This window comes from Orbicella faveolata, unplaced genomic scaffold (genome assembly GCF_042242905.1).
Source record: "Orbicella faveolata isolate gen_17 unplaced genomic scaffold, um_ofav_v1 contig_24, whole genome shotgun sequence".
NCBI classification, from domain to species: domain Eukaryota; kingdom Metazoa; phylum Cnidaria; class Anthozoa; order Scleractinia; family Merulinidae; genus Orbicella; species Orbicella faveolata.
In genome coordinates this window covers 11,325,001-11,341,787 of record NW_028301552.1, presented here as the reverse complement: position 1 = coordinate 11,341,787, position 16,787 = coordinate 11,325,001, and the positions used below count along the sequence as shown (strand labels likewise).

The 16,787-nt window shown below is 40.4% G+C and overlaps 2 protein-coding genes and 1 long non-coding RNA gene across 11 annotated transcripts in view; 2 read left to right on the top strand and 1 right to left on the bottom strand.

Annotated features, from left to right (window-relative positions):
* Window positions 1-4,986: 4,986 nt before the first annotated feature.
* The window catches only part of LOC110047654 (monocarboxylate transporter 10-like), a 14,306-nt gene continuing 2,505 nt past the window's right edge, over window positions 4,987-16,787 (bottom strand). For 3 of the 7 annotated variants that reach the window (XM_089292514.1, XM_089292511.1, XM_089292515.1), the window contains 4 exons: window positions 11,942-12,240; window positions 9,965-10,563; window positions 9,059-9,428; window positions 4,987-7,980 (listed from right to left, as the gene is read on the bottom strand). In XM_089292514.1, coding sequence (XP_089148640.1) covers window positions 7,709-7,980; window positions 9,059-9,428; window positions 9,965-10,563; window positions 11,942-12,146 — 1,446 coding nt within the window. In that variant the 5' untranslated portion in view covers window positions 12,147-12,240 and the 3' untranslated portion in view covers window positions 4,987-7,708. Of the gene's footprint in view, window positions 7,981-9,058; window positions 9,429-9,964; window positions 10,564-11,941; window positions 12,241-12,741; window positions 13,010-13,610; window positions 13,743-14,933; window positions 15,156-16,787 lie in introns of those variants that run through there. The other 4 variants (XM_089292512.1, XM_089292513.1, XM_089292516.1 and 1 more) reach the window with 4 other exon arrangements.
* Window positions 12,717-13,428, top strand: LOC149110393 (uncharacterized). Its single transcript, XM_089292282.1, has 3 exons — window positions 12,717-12,720; window positions 12,998-13,101; window positions 13,147-13,428. Exons 1-3 carry the CDS (start codon window positions 12,717-12,719, stop codon window positions 13,426-13,428), a joined length of 390 nt encoding a protein of 129 aa, XP_089148408.1.
* Window positions 15,470-16,787, top strand: part of LOC149110390 (uncharacterized) — a 25,883-nt gene continuing 24,565 nt past the window's right edge. For 2 of the 3 annotated variants that reach the window (XR_016208103.1, XR_016208104.1), the window contains exon 1: window positions 15,470-15,800. This is a non-coding gene — a long non-coding RNA (uncharacterized LOC149110390). Of the gene's footprint in view, window positions 15,801-16,224; window positions 16,322-16,787 lie in introns of those variants that run through there. The other variant, XR_016208102.1, reaches the window with a different exon arrangement.

The window sequence follows — 16,787 nt, the reverse complement described above, 5'->3', positions numbered from 1 at the left end:
CTTGCTTCGCTTCTGATAAACTACCTACATGTACATAAGTTGATCAAAATAACACCTTATTATCCCATTTTTTCCAAATGTTTTCTGTCAGGTTGTCACTTACAGGAGGTTCAAAACAAAAGATTACAAATTTTTTGCTCTAAAAGTGGTTGCAGGCACTTACAACAGGTGGTCGCTCACAATAGGTGTGAAATGGAGTGATTTGACATGGAAACTTTTGGTATTTTGGAAAACTGGTCGCTTATGAGATGTGGCCGCAACCGGAGATGAAAATCCCTTCTCAATCTCGATTCAATTACCGCACACAATGCACTTGAAAAACATTGTAAAAATATTAGGGATAATCGAATCGAATCGAATCGAAACCTTGCGCATACGCTCAAAACTGTACTCAGCTCTGCGGGAAGATGTACGCTTAAGCCTACCGGTCTCACAGTTATTTATATAAGCTTAAAAGATAAACACGACGGTGCGTGTAGACAAGAATAATAATGTAAGCTTTACATCTTTCTTACATGATCTGTAGTGTCACTGAGATAACAAGAGAAACAGAGACCAACATTGATGCGATGCAATTTGGGGGTAAAACTGCAAAATCGCTCACGATTGCTGATTGTTGACCTGTTCATGTAGCCTGCGTCGCAGACGGAAATATACCCGCGCTACGTTGCATCTGTGACGCAGGCTACTGTTCATGAAGCATATAAGAAATTTTAAACAGTTTTATTTGATTGTTTATTTTTGAAGCAAATATGTCTTATGTGTACAATACCCTCGAGGGATAATCATGATTTGGATAGAGTCTGCAGAACATAAATAAATAAAGAACACGCACTCAGGCAGGAAATCGGCTTTCTTTTGCAAGTCTACAAGCCTGTCAGGGGAGCGAGTTTTGAACCGAGACGAAAATTTCTTTGAAAATCACTGAACCCAACTAATCCAATCCGACTGATAACCACTTGGCGCCGAACAACTAATTGCATTCCAAACTGTATTTTAGCGGTATAGTTGCAGACCATTATTACCAACAGAGTGCTTTATTGGAGATGCATATAGTGACTATACTGCTTAAAGATGTATTAGCGCGCAACCAGTCTGCTCCCAAACTCTGAGAGTCCGATACCAAAGGTAGGTTTCGTTTTGATTCTGCTCCAGTGCGGTTGTGTAGCCTATCTGGTCTTTTCACTGAAATTACGTAATATGTGCGATACGAAGTTCGGCATATATTCGTAGTCTGTACGTTTTGGAATTGCAAATATTCTCATTTGTCTTCAAACTTCTGCGATTTAGCTGTTAGGACTGTTGGTTTTGCAAGAATTCTCGGCGTGTTACCAGACGCAGGCCTACTCTGGGACCTTAAGTCGCCGGAACTTAAGGCGACTTTAGGCGACTTAAGCAAAACTGGCAGAAAAAACATTGCGTCTTTAGGCGACTTAAGGCGATTTTAGGCGACTTAAGGCGACTCAAGGCGATTTAAGGCGACTTAAGGTGACTTGGGGAGACTTTATTTCACTCGAGTGCTATAAATTTAAACTTAGCAACAGTCTCTCCATATATCTCTTGCAATAAACCAATATTGTACCAATACTGGTACATAATTAAGTCACCACAGTCTCAAATATCCAGGGCTGGGTTGTTCAAAGCCTGATTAAACTAACCCAGTATTAGAGGGAATTTTGATTACTTTCAGTTTTTGTAACGTTTCGGTCCATTCTTTGTGTTTTATGTTGTTTGCCTTTCAGTTTTGAGTTTGATTCATTTTAAAACTATACAACCATAAGCAGTGAAAGATATTTCTATTCAAAAAAAATATATTACCTGGGTTAGCGCTAACCGACTTTCGAACAACCCGGGCCAGATTTCAAACCATCAAAAAAATACTATTAAAGAAAGGATTACGACAACACTGAACAGTTACTACTATAAGAATAATAATAACAATAAACACCAGCAAGGTAGCATGAATATTAGTGAAGATATCACAATGAAAAAATCAAACAAAACTAATAAAAATATATTCACAGTGACAAAAATTTTAAATTTAAGATATCTTGATTTCATTTGAAGTGTTTGTATATTTTCCATCAGTTATTCAAACAATAGGGAAATTAAAATTAATTTAGCTCCTTTACATGCATTTATTTTACAATGCTTCCCGAATTATAAAAATGGTTATCTTGGTAGACTTATCTGCCATTTTTGGCATCTCCACTGTCAATTTCAGTCCTTTTCAGGGACCCAATCGATTTGATGCTCTCGTGCCTCAGTCAGACAAAATATTCCAATACCATAATGAGTAGCGCATGCTAAGTTCCTTCGTAAGAACAGGTCCTGTCAAATTTCACCAACTACTTGTCAGGTTCCAGAAAACTTTGATGACCCTGGCAGTTTATGCAGTGATTCGATTCTTTTTAGAAGGTTTTGTTGATCAGACCACCAGGAAATACACCTTCCAAACTTTCACTAGTTTCCACCTGACACATTACAAATGTCCAGAACATTTTCACAATGAAATACTAGAAATTGATACATCGATACCAGACGCACTGGTCTCCGCCATTTTGATTCTCCCAGTAACCCTTGCGCCGCTAACTGGTTTCCATGCTTCAAAGAGACAAGATATCTGTGCCACGAAAACTCGAGTTCTCTTGCTAAGTGTTCGGGTGATTTCAAATCACTCGATAATAAATTACTGTCTTCAAATATTTCGGAGAGTATTGGTTTGGCGTTTTGTTTTTTTTTTTCTTGTCTTTTGTAAACGCCTGTCGGAGTAATCATACTCGCGTGAGCGCGAGTAGGTCGCGTGAGCTCGCGTACTTAGTCATGGGGCCAAACTAAGTCACATGTTCCAAACATTCCCCTGGCGGCCATGTTTACTGAGAGTTGATCACAGAGAATTTTCTGTACCTTAGTAGCGCAGTCCACGTAAAGTGTATAAGATTATGTGAATACCTGGCTTCATCATGTGTACGAAAAGGATAGATAAACATTATGCTGCAAGTTGGTTCGTCCAATTACGAAATTCAAACGTTTACAGTTGGTCGAATGTGGAAGTAAAATGCAAACAATGATTTTTGCTGAAGAAATGGCCCACTTTTGTCACTCTTTTACACTGGGCAAGTAAAGTGTTTAAAGTGTAGACTCAGTTCCGTTCAATTGACTTTGGGTGACCATATTTTTACTGCTCAGTGTAAAAGTGACTAGAAAGAATTGAGCCTTAACCCAGAAATATCTTTCTGTTTTTTTTTCTTTTCATCTGGAGGATCTGGAACCGGCCTCTCACTGTTGTTGTTTATTAATTATACACTGTAGGTCTTCGGAAGATTTGATTCAGAAATATCGTACAAAAATTAATAAGCTTATTATGAAGTTATTGCAGTATAGTCATTTGTTATATCCTTCCACATTTAATATATTTCCTGATGACAACACAGAGTTTCATCTTAATTATTAACTCTTTTACAATGAAATACAAGAAGAAAAAAAAAACTTAATAAAAATAAAAAGTCATCTGTGAGAGAGTATACATCAGATTGTCATTCCTATTTAAGTATTGTCCACATGTAGAAATTATTCCTGCTAACATGGGGGCTAGAGAGGTGCAAGACTATAATAATATTAGGTTTTTTTATGTATAAGGGAGCCACGGCCTTGAGACATAATAGTAATTGTCGGGTCCTCAGCTTCTTAAGGACCCTAGTCAGCCTCTGCTATTTTCGATGTCATCAAAATTATTGATATTGCATGGTGAGGCAAAGTCTTGTTGCTTTACTGTAAGTTTTGTTCCTGAAAGTATGTCCCTTTGTCTTTAGTAGCTTCACAGTGATTTTCTTTGCTTTGGCATGCTCCGAATAAAGCATAAAAGCCAACCTCTTGTATGTAAACAAAAACAAAGGTGTGGCTAACTAGGGCCCTTTAAGGGGGGGGGGGGATTAGATGGCTCCAATGCATTGGGAACGAGTGTTAAAAAAAATTAAAAGCACAACTATCGAGTTTACCTCTGCTGCACCCTGCCCCCCCCCCCCCCCCCCCCTCCTGTTCCATATCCAGTACCCATTTATACATCTGGGTGAGGAGAGGCACTATGAGAGTATGAACCCAATGCAATGATCCACAATAGGGGTCCATTGCACCAACCATTGGGTCATCGTGCTTCCTCCTCCATAGGGTTAGAGTGGAGTTTACCCTAACATGACAGTTACAAGTCTAATAACCTTCTACAGGGGCAATTTGAGTGTGTTGAAACCTTTTTAACATTGCGTAACCGATAGCAACTTAAGGCGACTTTAGGCGACTCAGGGCGACTTAGGGCGACTCAGGGCGACTTAAGGCGACTTAGGGCGACTTAAGGCGACTTAAGGCGACTTAAGGCGACTTAAGGCGACTTTAGGCGACTTAAGGTCCCAGAGTAGGCCTAGACGCGCTGGTATAGCTTTAATTCTTTGTCGGGTAATGTTCGGGCATGCATCACCACGGACCTAATTGTGATGGAGTTGGTCCTGAAGTACAAAAAGCAAGTAAGCGAAATTTCGGAGTTATCGTCTGATCTTTGTTCGGTTATCGAGGCTTTTTATTGATTTAGCAGACTATTACTTGTCTGATTAACAATAAAACAAGGCCTGATATCATCCACAGAAATCATCGGTGTATTCAAATATAACAGATCCGATGAGATCAGCTCTCAGCAAGGATAGCCTTATGCTTTCACGTTGCATGATATCCGTGGCATTGTAAATAACCTTGAAGCATTCGTATGCCTATTCCAGAATGTTTGCTTGATACACGCACTGTAACTGCATCTAGCTCATCGATCATCATCATTTAAGGAAAGTGTTTCTGCAGATTAACTTTTCTCTAGACACCTTCACTGCATGTGTGTACACCAATAATACTCTACAGTGGCATTTCTTGTCTAATCACTCGACAGTGAAACGAAAACAAAATAATTTCTAACAGAGTGCAGTACAAGTAAGAAAACATCAGTCGTAGTGGATGGAGGGGGGCGTTTATTGATCAGACATAGTCGGCGCTAGCATTGTTCATTACAACAAACGTTAACGGCCCTACGGATAGGTTTTAATACAACAAATGTACTAAACAAAGCACGGAAAAAGACAAATCATGCAGAATGAAGTGATCAAAAACGGAGATGCCGTCGAGTGACAATTCCTGACGGTCAAACTCCTTAAATATTTACTTCTTAGCATGATTACGTAACCTGCACACCAACGAATCTACATGCCGACACACAACTATCTTACAATAGCAACGCGAAAATTATATATAAACTTAGTAGCATTGTATCTGATATGCCGATAACAAAACTTGCCATTCTCCTTTCCACATTTTTTAACACTCACCCCAAGCACAGCACTTATATACTTCACCTTGAAACCTTTTTTAATAAACTATGAGAGTTGTTCTTTACTTTCGCCAAACGAAAGCCTCTTCGCGTTTCGAGTCCTTGCATAAATTGTCATCATCATTGTATCGAGAATAAGCTTGCATGTGCTAAGTTCAATTTTTCTGATAATTATTTTCAGGAACATATGTGGTAGTTAACTCCATAGGATATTTAAATATATCCATGTGGTACATTTCGTTCTATACATTGAAAGTACAATGAAATCTTTCCCGTTGGATCAGTGTTGCGTGCAAGAATGAAATACGGCGCCAAAAACCACTGTCTGGGGTAGAGTAAACTGCCTCAGGCAGATTTGATAGTTTGCTGAGTCAAATTTACTGTGATTGACTGGCTTGCGGTTGGATATGGAAAACATGCATATTCGGAAGCTGAATTATGTTGCATGTTGAATAGCGTGAGCTTTGACTGTGGAACACTTCAAACTACAAAGACAATGTTAAATCGACAACAGAAGTGAACAAATTGAAAACTTGAATGTCAAATTGCATTACGAGGGTGCAAATTATCAAACTACACTCTCGAACACTAAAAAAATAACATGCAAGCAAAATGCAAGCTAGAATTTTTGTCGCATCATATGCGACATGATTTGGTTGCGAAATTTAAATAGTTTCAAAATTGCTAAGTTAATCCAGTTTCCATGAGAAATGTCTTGGGTCTTTTAAAAATTTTACATCTTTTAGCATTGTGACGTAGGCTTCAGAAAAACAGCAGTTTGTAACTCTGTTAATCTTTGTATGGCTCTCAGCTTTGGTGTTCTGTTCAGGGTTTTGATGGACTTCTTTGACGAGACCAGAGAGAGAGAACAGGTTAGTGAAGTTAGTCTTGTAGCTGTGTAGTGGACAAGCGCGCGGTCTTTGCAGCCCGCCAGTCAAGTGTATCATTTGTGCCGGTAGGGCTCAGTGCTGTTGATTTGTTTCTGATCAACCCCTTTAAAATCTACTGATTTAACTGTAAGGTTTTTTCAAATATTTTAAAAGACGATTTACTCTAAGTGGCTGAAACTTTCAGTAACTGTTCATTAATCTTCCGCGGAAATTCTGATATGTCAATTACATGTCTGTCGACATTGTTAACGTTGCCATGGCTTTCTCCAGTTTTCTTCATCAAATTGCAGAAGTTCACAAATTTGTACATTTCATAAGCATTCTGGCTTGATTTTGTATTAATTTCTGCTATTTTGAGACTTTTTAAGAAAATAGTAAAATTCAAGATGGCGGGTCAAATGACGTCATTTGACGTAATATGACGTCATAACGAAGAAAAATGGTATCAACTTGTTGAGTAAGCTCAGGGCTATATAATGAATGTAAATTTATTTCGCTGTGTTTTAACAGAATGTAAACCCAAGCGCGCGGGTGGAGGTGGGGGGGGGGGGGGGGTGGGGGCTGGGGGGAGTTAGGAACATTGACAAGTTCAAAATTAGACGGTCACACATTCAGCCGAGGACAAGTTTGAATTAGGACTGCAATCACTTAAATTTACTTGAAAAACGCGGAACCAAGTGACAGCTGGAAATACGTCTGCCTTCGTTGGCGATACCTCTCGTAATTCCCTTTGTTTTTATGTTCCTCAAGACGGGACGCGATTGATTTCTACTGTAAATATCTCCTCGTGACTGTATTGACAGAACTGCAATGATCTTGAAAAATACGTACGCACTGTCGTCCTCAAAGCTTACATTGTGTTAAATGACAATGTTTGGTTATCAGACTCTCGCAATTTAAGTTCAAATGCGTTCAATTGAATCCTGCTACCTTGGATATTGTTCGATTGCTAACGGTACCGAATTTTATACTTTCACTGGTATATACCAGTTCTAACAGACAATAACTATGTGCATTTGGCGTATATAGCCATAGGACCCTCCGGTTTAATGACATTTCTAGAGCCCCAGTTTCTCACGACGTAGCCAACATTTTAAACGCTAATTATCGGTGGAATGGGCTCATTTTTATGAACGAGGGAGATAAACAGATAAGTTGGAGTATTTACAGAGAAATCTTCATCAGTCTTAGCTGGTTTTCATGCACGCCCTCTGTCCTGGTCGAATTGGAATTTGGAGATCTTGGTTTCTGTGGAGGGAGGAAAACCGGAGAACCCGGAGAAAAACTTCCCTCGGAGCAAGGCGAGAACCAACAACAAACTCAACCCACATATGGCACCTGGCCAGAATCCTAGACCCGGATCACCTTGCTGGGAGGCGAGCGCTCTTGCCACTGCGCCACCCCTGCTCCTTTTGGAACCCAATACTAGGATGAGTGAAAAACACGTCAATGAAAACTAGGCGTTTGTGCTAGAACTGCGCATTCTCGTCAAGGTTCCATCGCGTGGTTCCATTCCAGAGTTTTGCGCCAGCTCAGTCTGAAACGCCTTTGATATTGTATCAACCTTTTTCTCTTCGTCTTCTTCTACTTCCGAGGTCTGTGGGTGAACTTTAGACTTTCTCCAGTTGATGAAAATCATTATTACTGGTATCAGGAAAGCAGCAAACAGTACTCCTCCCGTCATGTAGAATGCGTAGATATAGCTCCCTGTGTGGTCCGCTATCAAGGCTGAAGAAAGGAAGCAAGAAAGAAATGAGCTTGAAAGATCCCTAAAAGGTAGGATTCTTTTCTCAGAGTTTTACTGAGTTTCTACTGTGGTTTTCCACCATATCTTATTGATTATTCCTGGATTTCTAAAAAAGATCTGACCGAAAAGTATTTCCCTTCGAGTTGGTTTCAATGTCAAGGCAGTTTTCTCTGGAGTCTCTAAAAGTAGTTGGTCTCACATTAGTACGTTACAAGATACGAGTGACTCGTTCTCACGCTTTTTCCCGCGTTGGTATTTCCCGTTTTCCCGTGTTGGTATTGGCAAGTATTCAGTGGACAAGGTCACTGTCCCGAACACATACATACATACGTTTATTTGATAAATAGGTTTAATGATCCCGATGAATGATCCCGCGCGATCACTCTCAGTGGAAGTTGTCTGCAATATTATCACTTTCTTATGTAAAAGAATTGTTAGTAACCTACCCGTATAAAAGATCAGTTTTCTTTCTTTTTCAACATTTCTTAGTTTTTTCTTTGTTGAATACAGACGTGAGTTAACGTGAGTGTGACGTTTACAGTGTCTTTCCAGTCCGTGATCGTGGAACATTTTCTAAAACATTTTCAGTCATGCAACAAATCTCTTATTAATACACTGAACAAGTTGGCACAACTTAAATCCAAAACGTTCTTAAATGAATGGTGCTTATGCCCCTCCCCTGTCGCGTTGATTTTCAGCAGACCAAAGCAACATTGAATTGGGGTTAGGAAGGAGGAGGAGGAGGATGGGGAGGGGGGTGGGGGTGCGACATCGATGTGGTTTGACTACATCGCATTATCATATTTCTCAGTTGCTACGTCTATCATGATCGGTCAATTACTATCACAAGATCGTCTTGTAATCACGATCGCCAAGTTTCATGAAATTCATCTAGAGGGTTATAGTTCATGGCCATACTAGAAGAGCTAAATGGTCTTTTTGTCTTTTTGTACCCGACACACTGCACTCAAAACGTACTGTACTTCTGGTCAAGACCTCAGGCCTGTGCTCCCCATGGACAGTTTTCGCGCTCGGTTTGAAGTAACATTATTAACTCACCAGCAACTGGTCCACCGGCGGCAGCAGAAAGCGCATATAACACATTGTTGATGCAGAAAGCGGCCGTGGTTCTCTTGCTGTCCACAACCGTCAGTAGAATAAAATTCAGAGTTGTTATGAAAATACCATCGCTGAATCCATAAATGACACTGAAAACGATAAGGCTCCAGTATTTTGTGGTGAAGGGCAGCATAAAGGCGGCGAGACCAGCTGTTACCATGCATGATTGATAAACGTACGCTGGATTAACTCTTTTGTTGTTACACAGTCTTCCCGTCATTATTCGCGCGACACATGAGGCAAGGCCGATAAAAATGAACAGCCGAGAAGCTTTCTGCGCTGAGATTCCAATATCTTCACAGTACTTGACCTAGATAAAAATTAACAATAACCTCTTAAGAAATGTCTTATTTAACCAAGTTTGGAAAGTAATCTTAAGTAAACGGAGACACTTTTCTCGTGCACTCAGTCCAGTGTCCGAAACTTTAACCAAAAACGGCCATGAATTCAAAGTTGATTTAACAGCACAGAAATCTGTGTCGTGTCCCATTCTTGGTCCCCGAGATTTCGGTTTCTTTGTCATGCGCAAAAAGAGCTCCAGGTTCGGGAACGTATATTACCTTATTAATTGGTACATGGCACCAAGGACGCCACAAACTCTAGCGAATTTTTTCGAAGCAATCTTTCTCCTACACTATGTATGTATGCGTACAGTTTCTTGTAAAAGTACGGCTAAGTGTAACATGACCGTGCGTGGCTTTAGAAAAAAAATATTTAACCACATTTAACAATTAGATTTTGAGTTCGAGATTTCTACCATGCATAAAAATCGAAAGCGAACAACCTAATTATTTTGGTGCAAACTCGTCCTAACTTACAATAACAAACTATTTGAAATTAACATACCAGGTTGATGTAAGGAATATACATCCCAAAACTGGCAAACGTGAGCGACGTTACAACAACGGTGTAAGCAGGAAAGCTCCACACACTGCAGTAAAGAGAGATGCCTGTCTTATCGTCCCTTACTTCCTCTTTGTTGCTCCTTTCAATGTTTAAGTTCTCCCCTGTTGTTATTTCTTCTACATATGGATTGAAACTCAGACTCAAAATGCAAACAAGCAGGTAAGTTACTGCCATTATTCTAAAAGTGTTCCTCCATTCAAACGAGTCTAAAAGGACTTGAAGCAAAGGTCCGGTGTAGAGGACCCCTACACTCGCGCCTAACGAAACAATACCAGTAGCTACAGACAACTTCTCTGTAAAATACTTAGCAATTACAAGAAAGCAAGAATTGAATACAAAGCATGTTCCTAAACCGTACAAGGCGCTGTACGTGAAGTACATCACTGTGAAGCTCTGGACGAATGAAGTCGACACCAGACCCGCAATGCATAGCGTGCCTCCCAAGAAACATGTGATGCGGCAACCAAAGCGATCGCACAGATAGCCTGCCAGCGGACTTGCAAACCATACCATGCCCAGACCGATTGAGCCGCCAAGAGCTGAAAATAAAAACATTTTTCAATCAATGACAGTTATTTTTCAACTTCAATTACTCATCGATAATTTCTTTTCGCGGGAACCTTAGTTTGCGAGAAAATAGGAGCGCTACATTTTGCTTGCCAAAAATTTCGCCATTTGGCGACATTTGCGATAAAGCGAAATAAGAGGGCAATAAGAAACGGTTAGTTTCAGAGTCGATGTTACAGGTCGACAGAACTAGAGAAAAACGAAACAAAGAAATGCATAACATAGAACAAGAGAGTGACATGTTCGGTTGAGACGAAATGGACATAGAACAATGTTTAGTATACAGTTCGGCATTTTAGCATGTTCCTCTCTCTGCTGTGTTATGAGTAAAAGAGGTTAATGAAAGGGTTTTACAGCAGGGTTTCAAACTTTGGTGTTCACGTTAATTACACAGAGTGTACTGTAGAGTTCACTTGCATCCCCTCAAAACAAAGTGTATGTATTTTCGAGGGGCAAAGCTCAACACTGCTTTTCGAGTAAATTTTCCTGATCAGTGTAGTCTAAAATCAAACCCGTCCTCGGCTGAATGTATGGCCCCCTAATTTGAACCTGTCAATGTTCCTACAAGTAAATGAACAGCAGTTTTTCGTTTTTAACTTGAAAATATTTATTATTTCACTCCTTCACTCCTTCACTCCTTCACTCCTTCACTCCTTCACTCCTGCACTCCTGCACTCCTGCACTCCTGCACTCCTGCACTCCTGCACTCCTGCACTCCTGCACTCCTGCACTCCTGCACTCCTGCACTCCTGCACTCCTGCACTCCTGCACTCCTGCACTCCTGCACTCCTGCACTCCTGCACTCCTGCACTCCTGCACTCCTGCACTCCTGCACTCCTGCACTCCTGCACTCCTGCACTCCTGCACTCCTGCACTCCTGCACTCCTGCACTCCTGCACTCCTGCACTCCTGCACTCCTGCACTCCTGCACTCCTGCACTCCTGCACTCCTGCACTCCTGCACTCCTGCACTCCTGCACTCCTGCACTCCTGCACTCCTGCACTCCTGCACTCCTGCACTCCTGCACTCCTGCACTCCTGCACTCCTGCACTCCTGCACTCCTGCACTCCTGCACTCCTGCACTCCTGCACTCCTGCACTCCTGCACTCCTGCACTCCTGCACTCCTGCACTCCTGCACTCCTGCACTCCTGCACTCCTGCACTCCTGCACTCCTGCACTCCTGCACTCCTGCACTCCTGCACTCCTGCACTCCTGCACTCCTGCACTCCTGCACTCCTTCACTCCTTCACTCCTTCACTCCTTCACTCCTTCACTCCTTCACTCCTTCCGACGAGCTGCAAAGACTGCCCGCTTGTCGGCAACACAGCTACAAGACTAACTCCACTAACCTGTTCTCTCTCTGGTCTCGTCAAAGTAGTCCATCAAAACCGGGAACAACACACCAAAGCTGAGAACCATGCCAAGATTAACACAATTACAAACCGCTGCTGAAACACACACGATCCATGACCACGAACTATCCTTGAAACGTTTTCCAGTAAAGAGCCATGATACTTTCCCAAAGCATTGCGTGGTGTCTTGTTCTTCTAACATTTCAACCAGCCGAGATTTCCACCAACTTATTTTGCTGTAGGCTTCTACGTGGCAATGCTAAAAGATCCTGTGAAGTCAACTACCATATAGGGCCCTGGAAATAATTATAAGAAAAGTCAAACTTAGAACATGTAAGCATAAGCTCAATACAATGGTGATGGAAATTTTGCGAAAGAATAGCGTGATAGAATAAGGCTATGCCTACTGAGAACGGATCTAATCGGATCAGCTAGTCAGTTATACAAATAGGCAAATATTGCACTGAATTACACCGATGATTTCCGTGGATAATATTCCTTGTTTGTTTGTTGTTTTCTTGTTAATTAGACAAGTAACAGCGTGCTAAATCAATAAAAAAACACGTTCTAAAAACAAATGGGACATTCTAAAACGCAATTTCTGGAACAAATAAAGGAAATCGACTTAATTTTTTCCAGATAAAATTAACAAATCTGGCATTAAATGCCCTTTTTGGCTATTTTTTTTGCCAGAGTGGTAAACATTTTGGCACAATTTTGCATTAAGTGCTTACATTTTGCCACGAGAATTGACAATGTGAGCTGTTAAGAAATGGGTAAATAACTGAAAACTTTACCAGGACCGGAGCTTTGAAGACAGCTATGGTAAAAATGTCACGAAAAGTTAAGATTTTTGCCAAGATCTAGTTGCAAGAATCAGCTTTAAAGAGGAGTTTTCTGCAAGGAAGGCAACAAATATGGTAAAAAGTAGGCCTAAATGTTTATTTTTGGCAAAAAGGTTGTGAGAGGCAGCTTTCTCTTGGCATAAAAGAACGCGAATTTTGTTAATTTTGCCAATTTTAAAAACGATTGGCAAATTTATCGGTAATTGAGGTAATCTCTGTCAATTTTCTTCTTCTACGAAACATCTGGCAAGGTACATGGAAATTTCCATGTACCTTGCGTTGTGTTTTGTTGCAAGGTACAACAAGTACATGGTACATGGAAATTTCCACATATCTTGCCATGTGTTTCGTTGCAAGGTAAATGGAAATTTCCATGTACCTTGCACGAAACACATAGCAAGGTGCGTGGAAATTTCCATGTACCTCGCAACGAAACACATGGCAAGGTACGTGGAAATTTCCATGTACCTTGCAACGAAACACATGGCAAGGTACATGGAAATTTCCATGTACCTTGCAACGAAACACATGGCAAGGTACATGGAAATTTCCATGTACCTTATGACTACACATGGCAAACCGTATATGGAAATTTCCGTGTACCTTGTGGTACGCATAAAAAAGCATTTCCCCATCTGATAATCAATTGCTCAAGTAAATCTTGGAAAATATAAAATCTAACCACAGCTTGAAAATTACTGAAAAATTAAATAGTTTTAATTAACCAATAGAAAGATACATCAATATAGAACAATAGTACTCTTCTCTCTTTGAACGAGACATGGACCTGGAAATTAAAGAAACAAAATACATCAACGCACCTGGTTATACATACACTTACTCCAGTTCTCTAGCTCTTGGGCATTATTTTGGTTCAAGTAACAATTCATCTAATGATCTATTCACCATCGAAATATTTCAGTTGCCATTTCAAACTGAGGTAAAGCCATCTCCTACGAAAGGTTAAAAAGACTAGTTCTGTTGGAAAAAGTTCAAATTCGCTAACAAAAAAAAGTCGAACTGGAAGATACCACTTCCCGGGTGCCACTTCCTTTGAACGACCTTTTGACCAGAGCTCAAGAAGCGGTATAGTCACTTTCGGAGCCGTTTGGGGCTGCGAAGGAGACTAGGAGCAGTACTAAAATATTATAGTTTTTTTTTTTTGCGCTGTGGCTAAACGACCGGCAGCCGGTCAAGGTTTTCAAATCACTTAATGACCGGCAGTCTCATATTGTTCTCAAATTTAAGGAATAAAAGGAACCCATCCAATTCAAACTATCATATGTCTATTAAGAACAGCCAAGCGATCCAGAAGAGCTGTATAGATCGCAAGTCTAAGGTTTGGTTAAAGCTCGGCTCAGAGAGCGAGACCATGGTTTGTGACATTTTGGATTTTTTTGGGTCGACTGGCGGTCAAGGTTTTCAAATCACTAAATGACCGGCAGTCTCATTTTTCTCAAATTTAAGGAATCGCAGGAACCCATCCAATTCAAACTATCATACGTCGATTAAGCACTGCCACGCGATCCAGAAGAGCTGTATAGATCGCTGGATCGCTTGGCAGTTCTTAATCGACATATGATAGTTTGAATTGGATGAGTCCTTTCGATCCTTAAATTTGAGAAAAACATGAGACTGCCGGTCATTTAGTAATTTGAAAACCGTGACCAGCTGCCGGTCATTTAGCCACAGCTTTTTTTTAAATTAATCTACAGCGCAGTGATTAATTGAATTATATCGAGTCGTACTGTTAAAATGGCCAACACACGTAGCAGAAAGATTAATTAATATATTATGCTTTCCGAAAATATTGACCGTTGAAACTCTTTTAGGAGACCACACCGCGGCCCCAGGTAACTACAATTCGACGTTTACGGCAAACGGCAAAAAAAAATTGCCTCTTTGATTTTGCAGATTTTGTGGTCTTTTCTTTAAATATATCACACAAAAATAGCAAAACGACTCCTAATATAAATACAAATCTACATATCCTCAAATACAAATCTATAAAACGCACAAACAGCCAAGACAGACGGCAAAAGTTTCACCTTTGCCGTTCGTCGCGTAAACGCCATGGTTTATCTCACTGATAAACTCGGTCAATAATAGGTCTCAGGAGATCGGGCGCGATTCATTCCACTTACTTGCACACAGATGTTTAGTCGCCTAAACTCGGCAGTACCTCTGCTTAGGTCCCATCGTAACAACCAAAATAGAGCAGACCTCCTTCCTCGAAGCTACCGCTCTAATCGTTCTTTGCCCTTTTGGCGGATTGCAATACGTGATTCTGTTAAACCGCAGTGACGTTATCTCACTGACATTTTGGGCGTGCCATTGTTCAGGTTTCCGTAGAGGCCTAGTAATTAGGAGCAGCTTCATTCATTTACTTGTGTCGGTGTGCTTTGAACAACGAGGCATATAACAATAGTTCTTATTCAATAGGATGCAAATAAGTGCCCCGTTTATTGGAGCGCAAGTTGTGTATGTGTAAAAAATAACTTATTTTTATTTTATATTTCTCCAAAAACAGAGAAAAGCAAAACACCACACTTTAGAGAGAGTGTTATTTTGAGAAAAGTGTTGGTTTTGTTCGGATTCGCAGAGTTATAAATTAGAATGAGCGGGATCCGGGTCAGCTGGATGCTTTTACAACCGCAGAAATTAACCTGTCATTGCGGTTTCGGAAACCAAACTGTCGGATAAGCTGCTTTCATTTCCGCTGTGCTGTTTAACGGTCGAATTTCATCTTATGAGCTATATTTTTGAGAATCGTAGTGCTGTCCCGACTAAATATTGAACTGGCTTATTAAAATGACGAAACAAACGTATTCTTGCGGTGAAAGTAGACGTGAGCTGGTAGCCTTATAAGCTGTAAGGAAGCAGGTCAGGGGAAACGGCAGAAGCGGTACACCATTAATTGTTGTGGAACTGCCAACAAGTGAGGTTGTATATCGAAACTCGGCGAGAAGACAGTCCGTGAACATGCTACAGTTCAGTTCATCAATTTACAGGTAAAAAGAAATATTCATTTTGCCTTGTTACGTGTTAAATGACTAGAATTAAAATAATCGCGGAATGAGCCCACTAACGTGTCAAGTATCTTTGTGGGTCAGTACTCGGGTCATTTATCATCCAAAAGTGCGCCATTTCTGTAATTTTCGAAAACGTACATGTTGCATTGAAAACCTAATCATTCCCTTCATAAAGGTAAAAAAATATCTTTAAGTGAAGGAAAACGTTTTGAGACCGATTACATGTAAATATATAAGGGAAATGGCGTATTCTGAGTAAGCAGTTTACAAATATTGAGTCGTTGAATGCTGAAATCCATACATGCAGTCCAAGATAAACACAGTGGACACGAAACAAACAGAGACTAAATCGAACTCTTCGAAACGTTGAAAGATTTCAGAACATTGTTTCTTTAATTTCTAGGTCCATGAATCTTCCAAAAAGAGCTGTCTTGCTAACACCGTGACAGGGTGTTGTGTATCTTACAATAAATTTTGTTTGATATCATATATTTTCGAAACATCTGCCTCGTCTCACTCACTAAATTTCGTTTAAGGGCTATCTGACACGTTCATAACAGGGAACGATTTAAGAGCTGTATAAATATGCCTCATACATTTTATGCATGGAAATTTCCATGTACCTTTACAGAGTAATGCAACTGAAAAGGAACAGGGAGTCCGTTAGGGTACAAGGAAATTTCCATGTACCTTGACATGTGTGGTGTAGGAAGGTACATGGAAATTTCCATGTAGCTTAACATGTGTGGTGTAGGAGGGTACATGGAAATTTCCATGTACCTTAACATGTGTAGTGTAGGAAAGTACATGGAAATTTCCATGTACCTTAACATGTGTAGTGTAGGAAGGTACATTGAAATTTCCATGTACCTTAACATGTGTAGTACAGGAAGGTACATGGAAATTTCCATGTACCGTAGCATGTGTAGTGCAATTTTTCTTTTTACCTGCGTTTGAAAGAAATCA

Excerpts from the sequence above, each read along its gene's own strand:
- LOC149110393 (XM_089292282.1), top strand. Across the intron at positions 13,102-13,146 it reads CAAGGTACAACAAGTACATG|GTAAATGGAAATTTCCATGT; the intron begins GTACATGGAAAT and ends TTTCGTTGCAAG.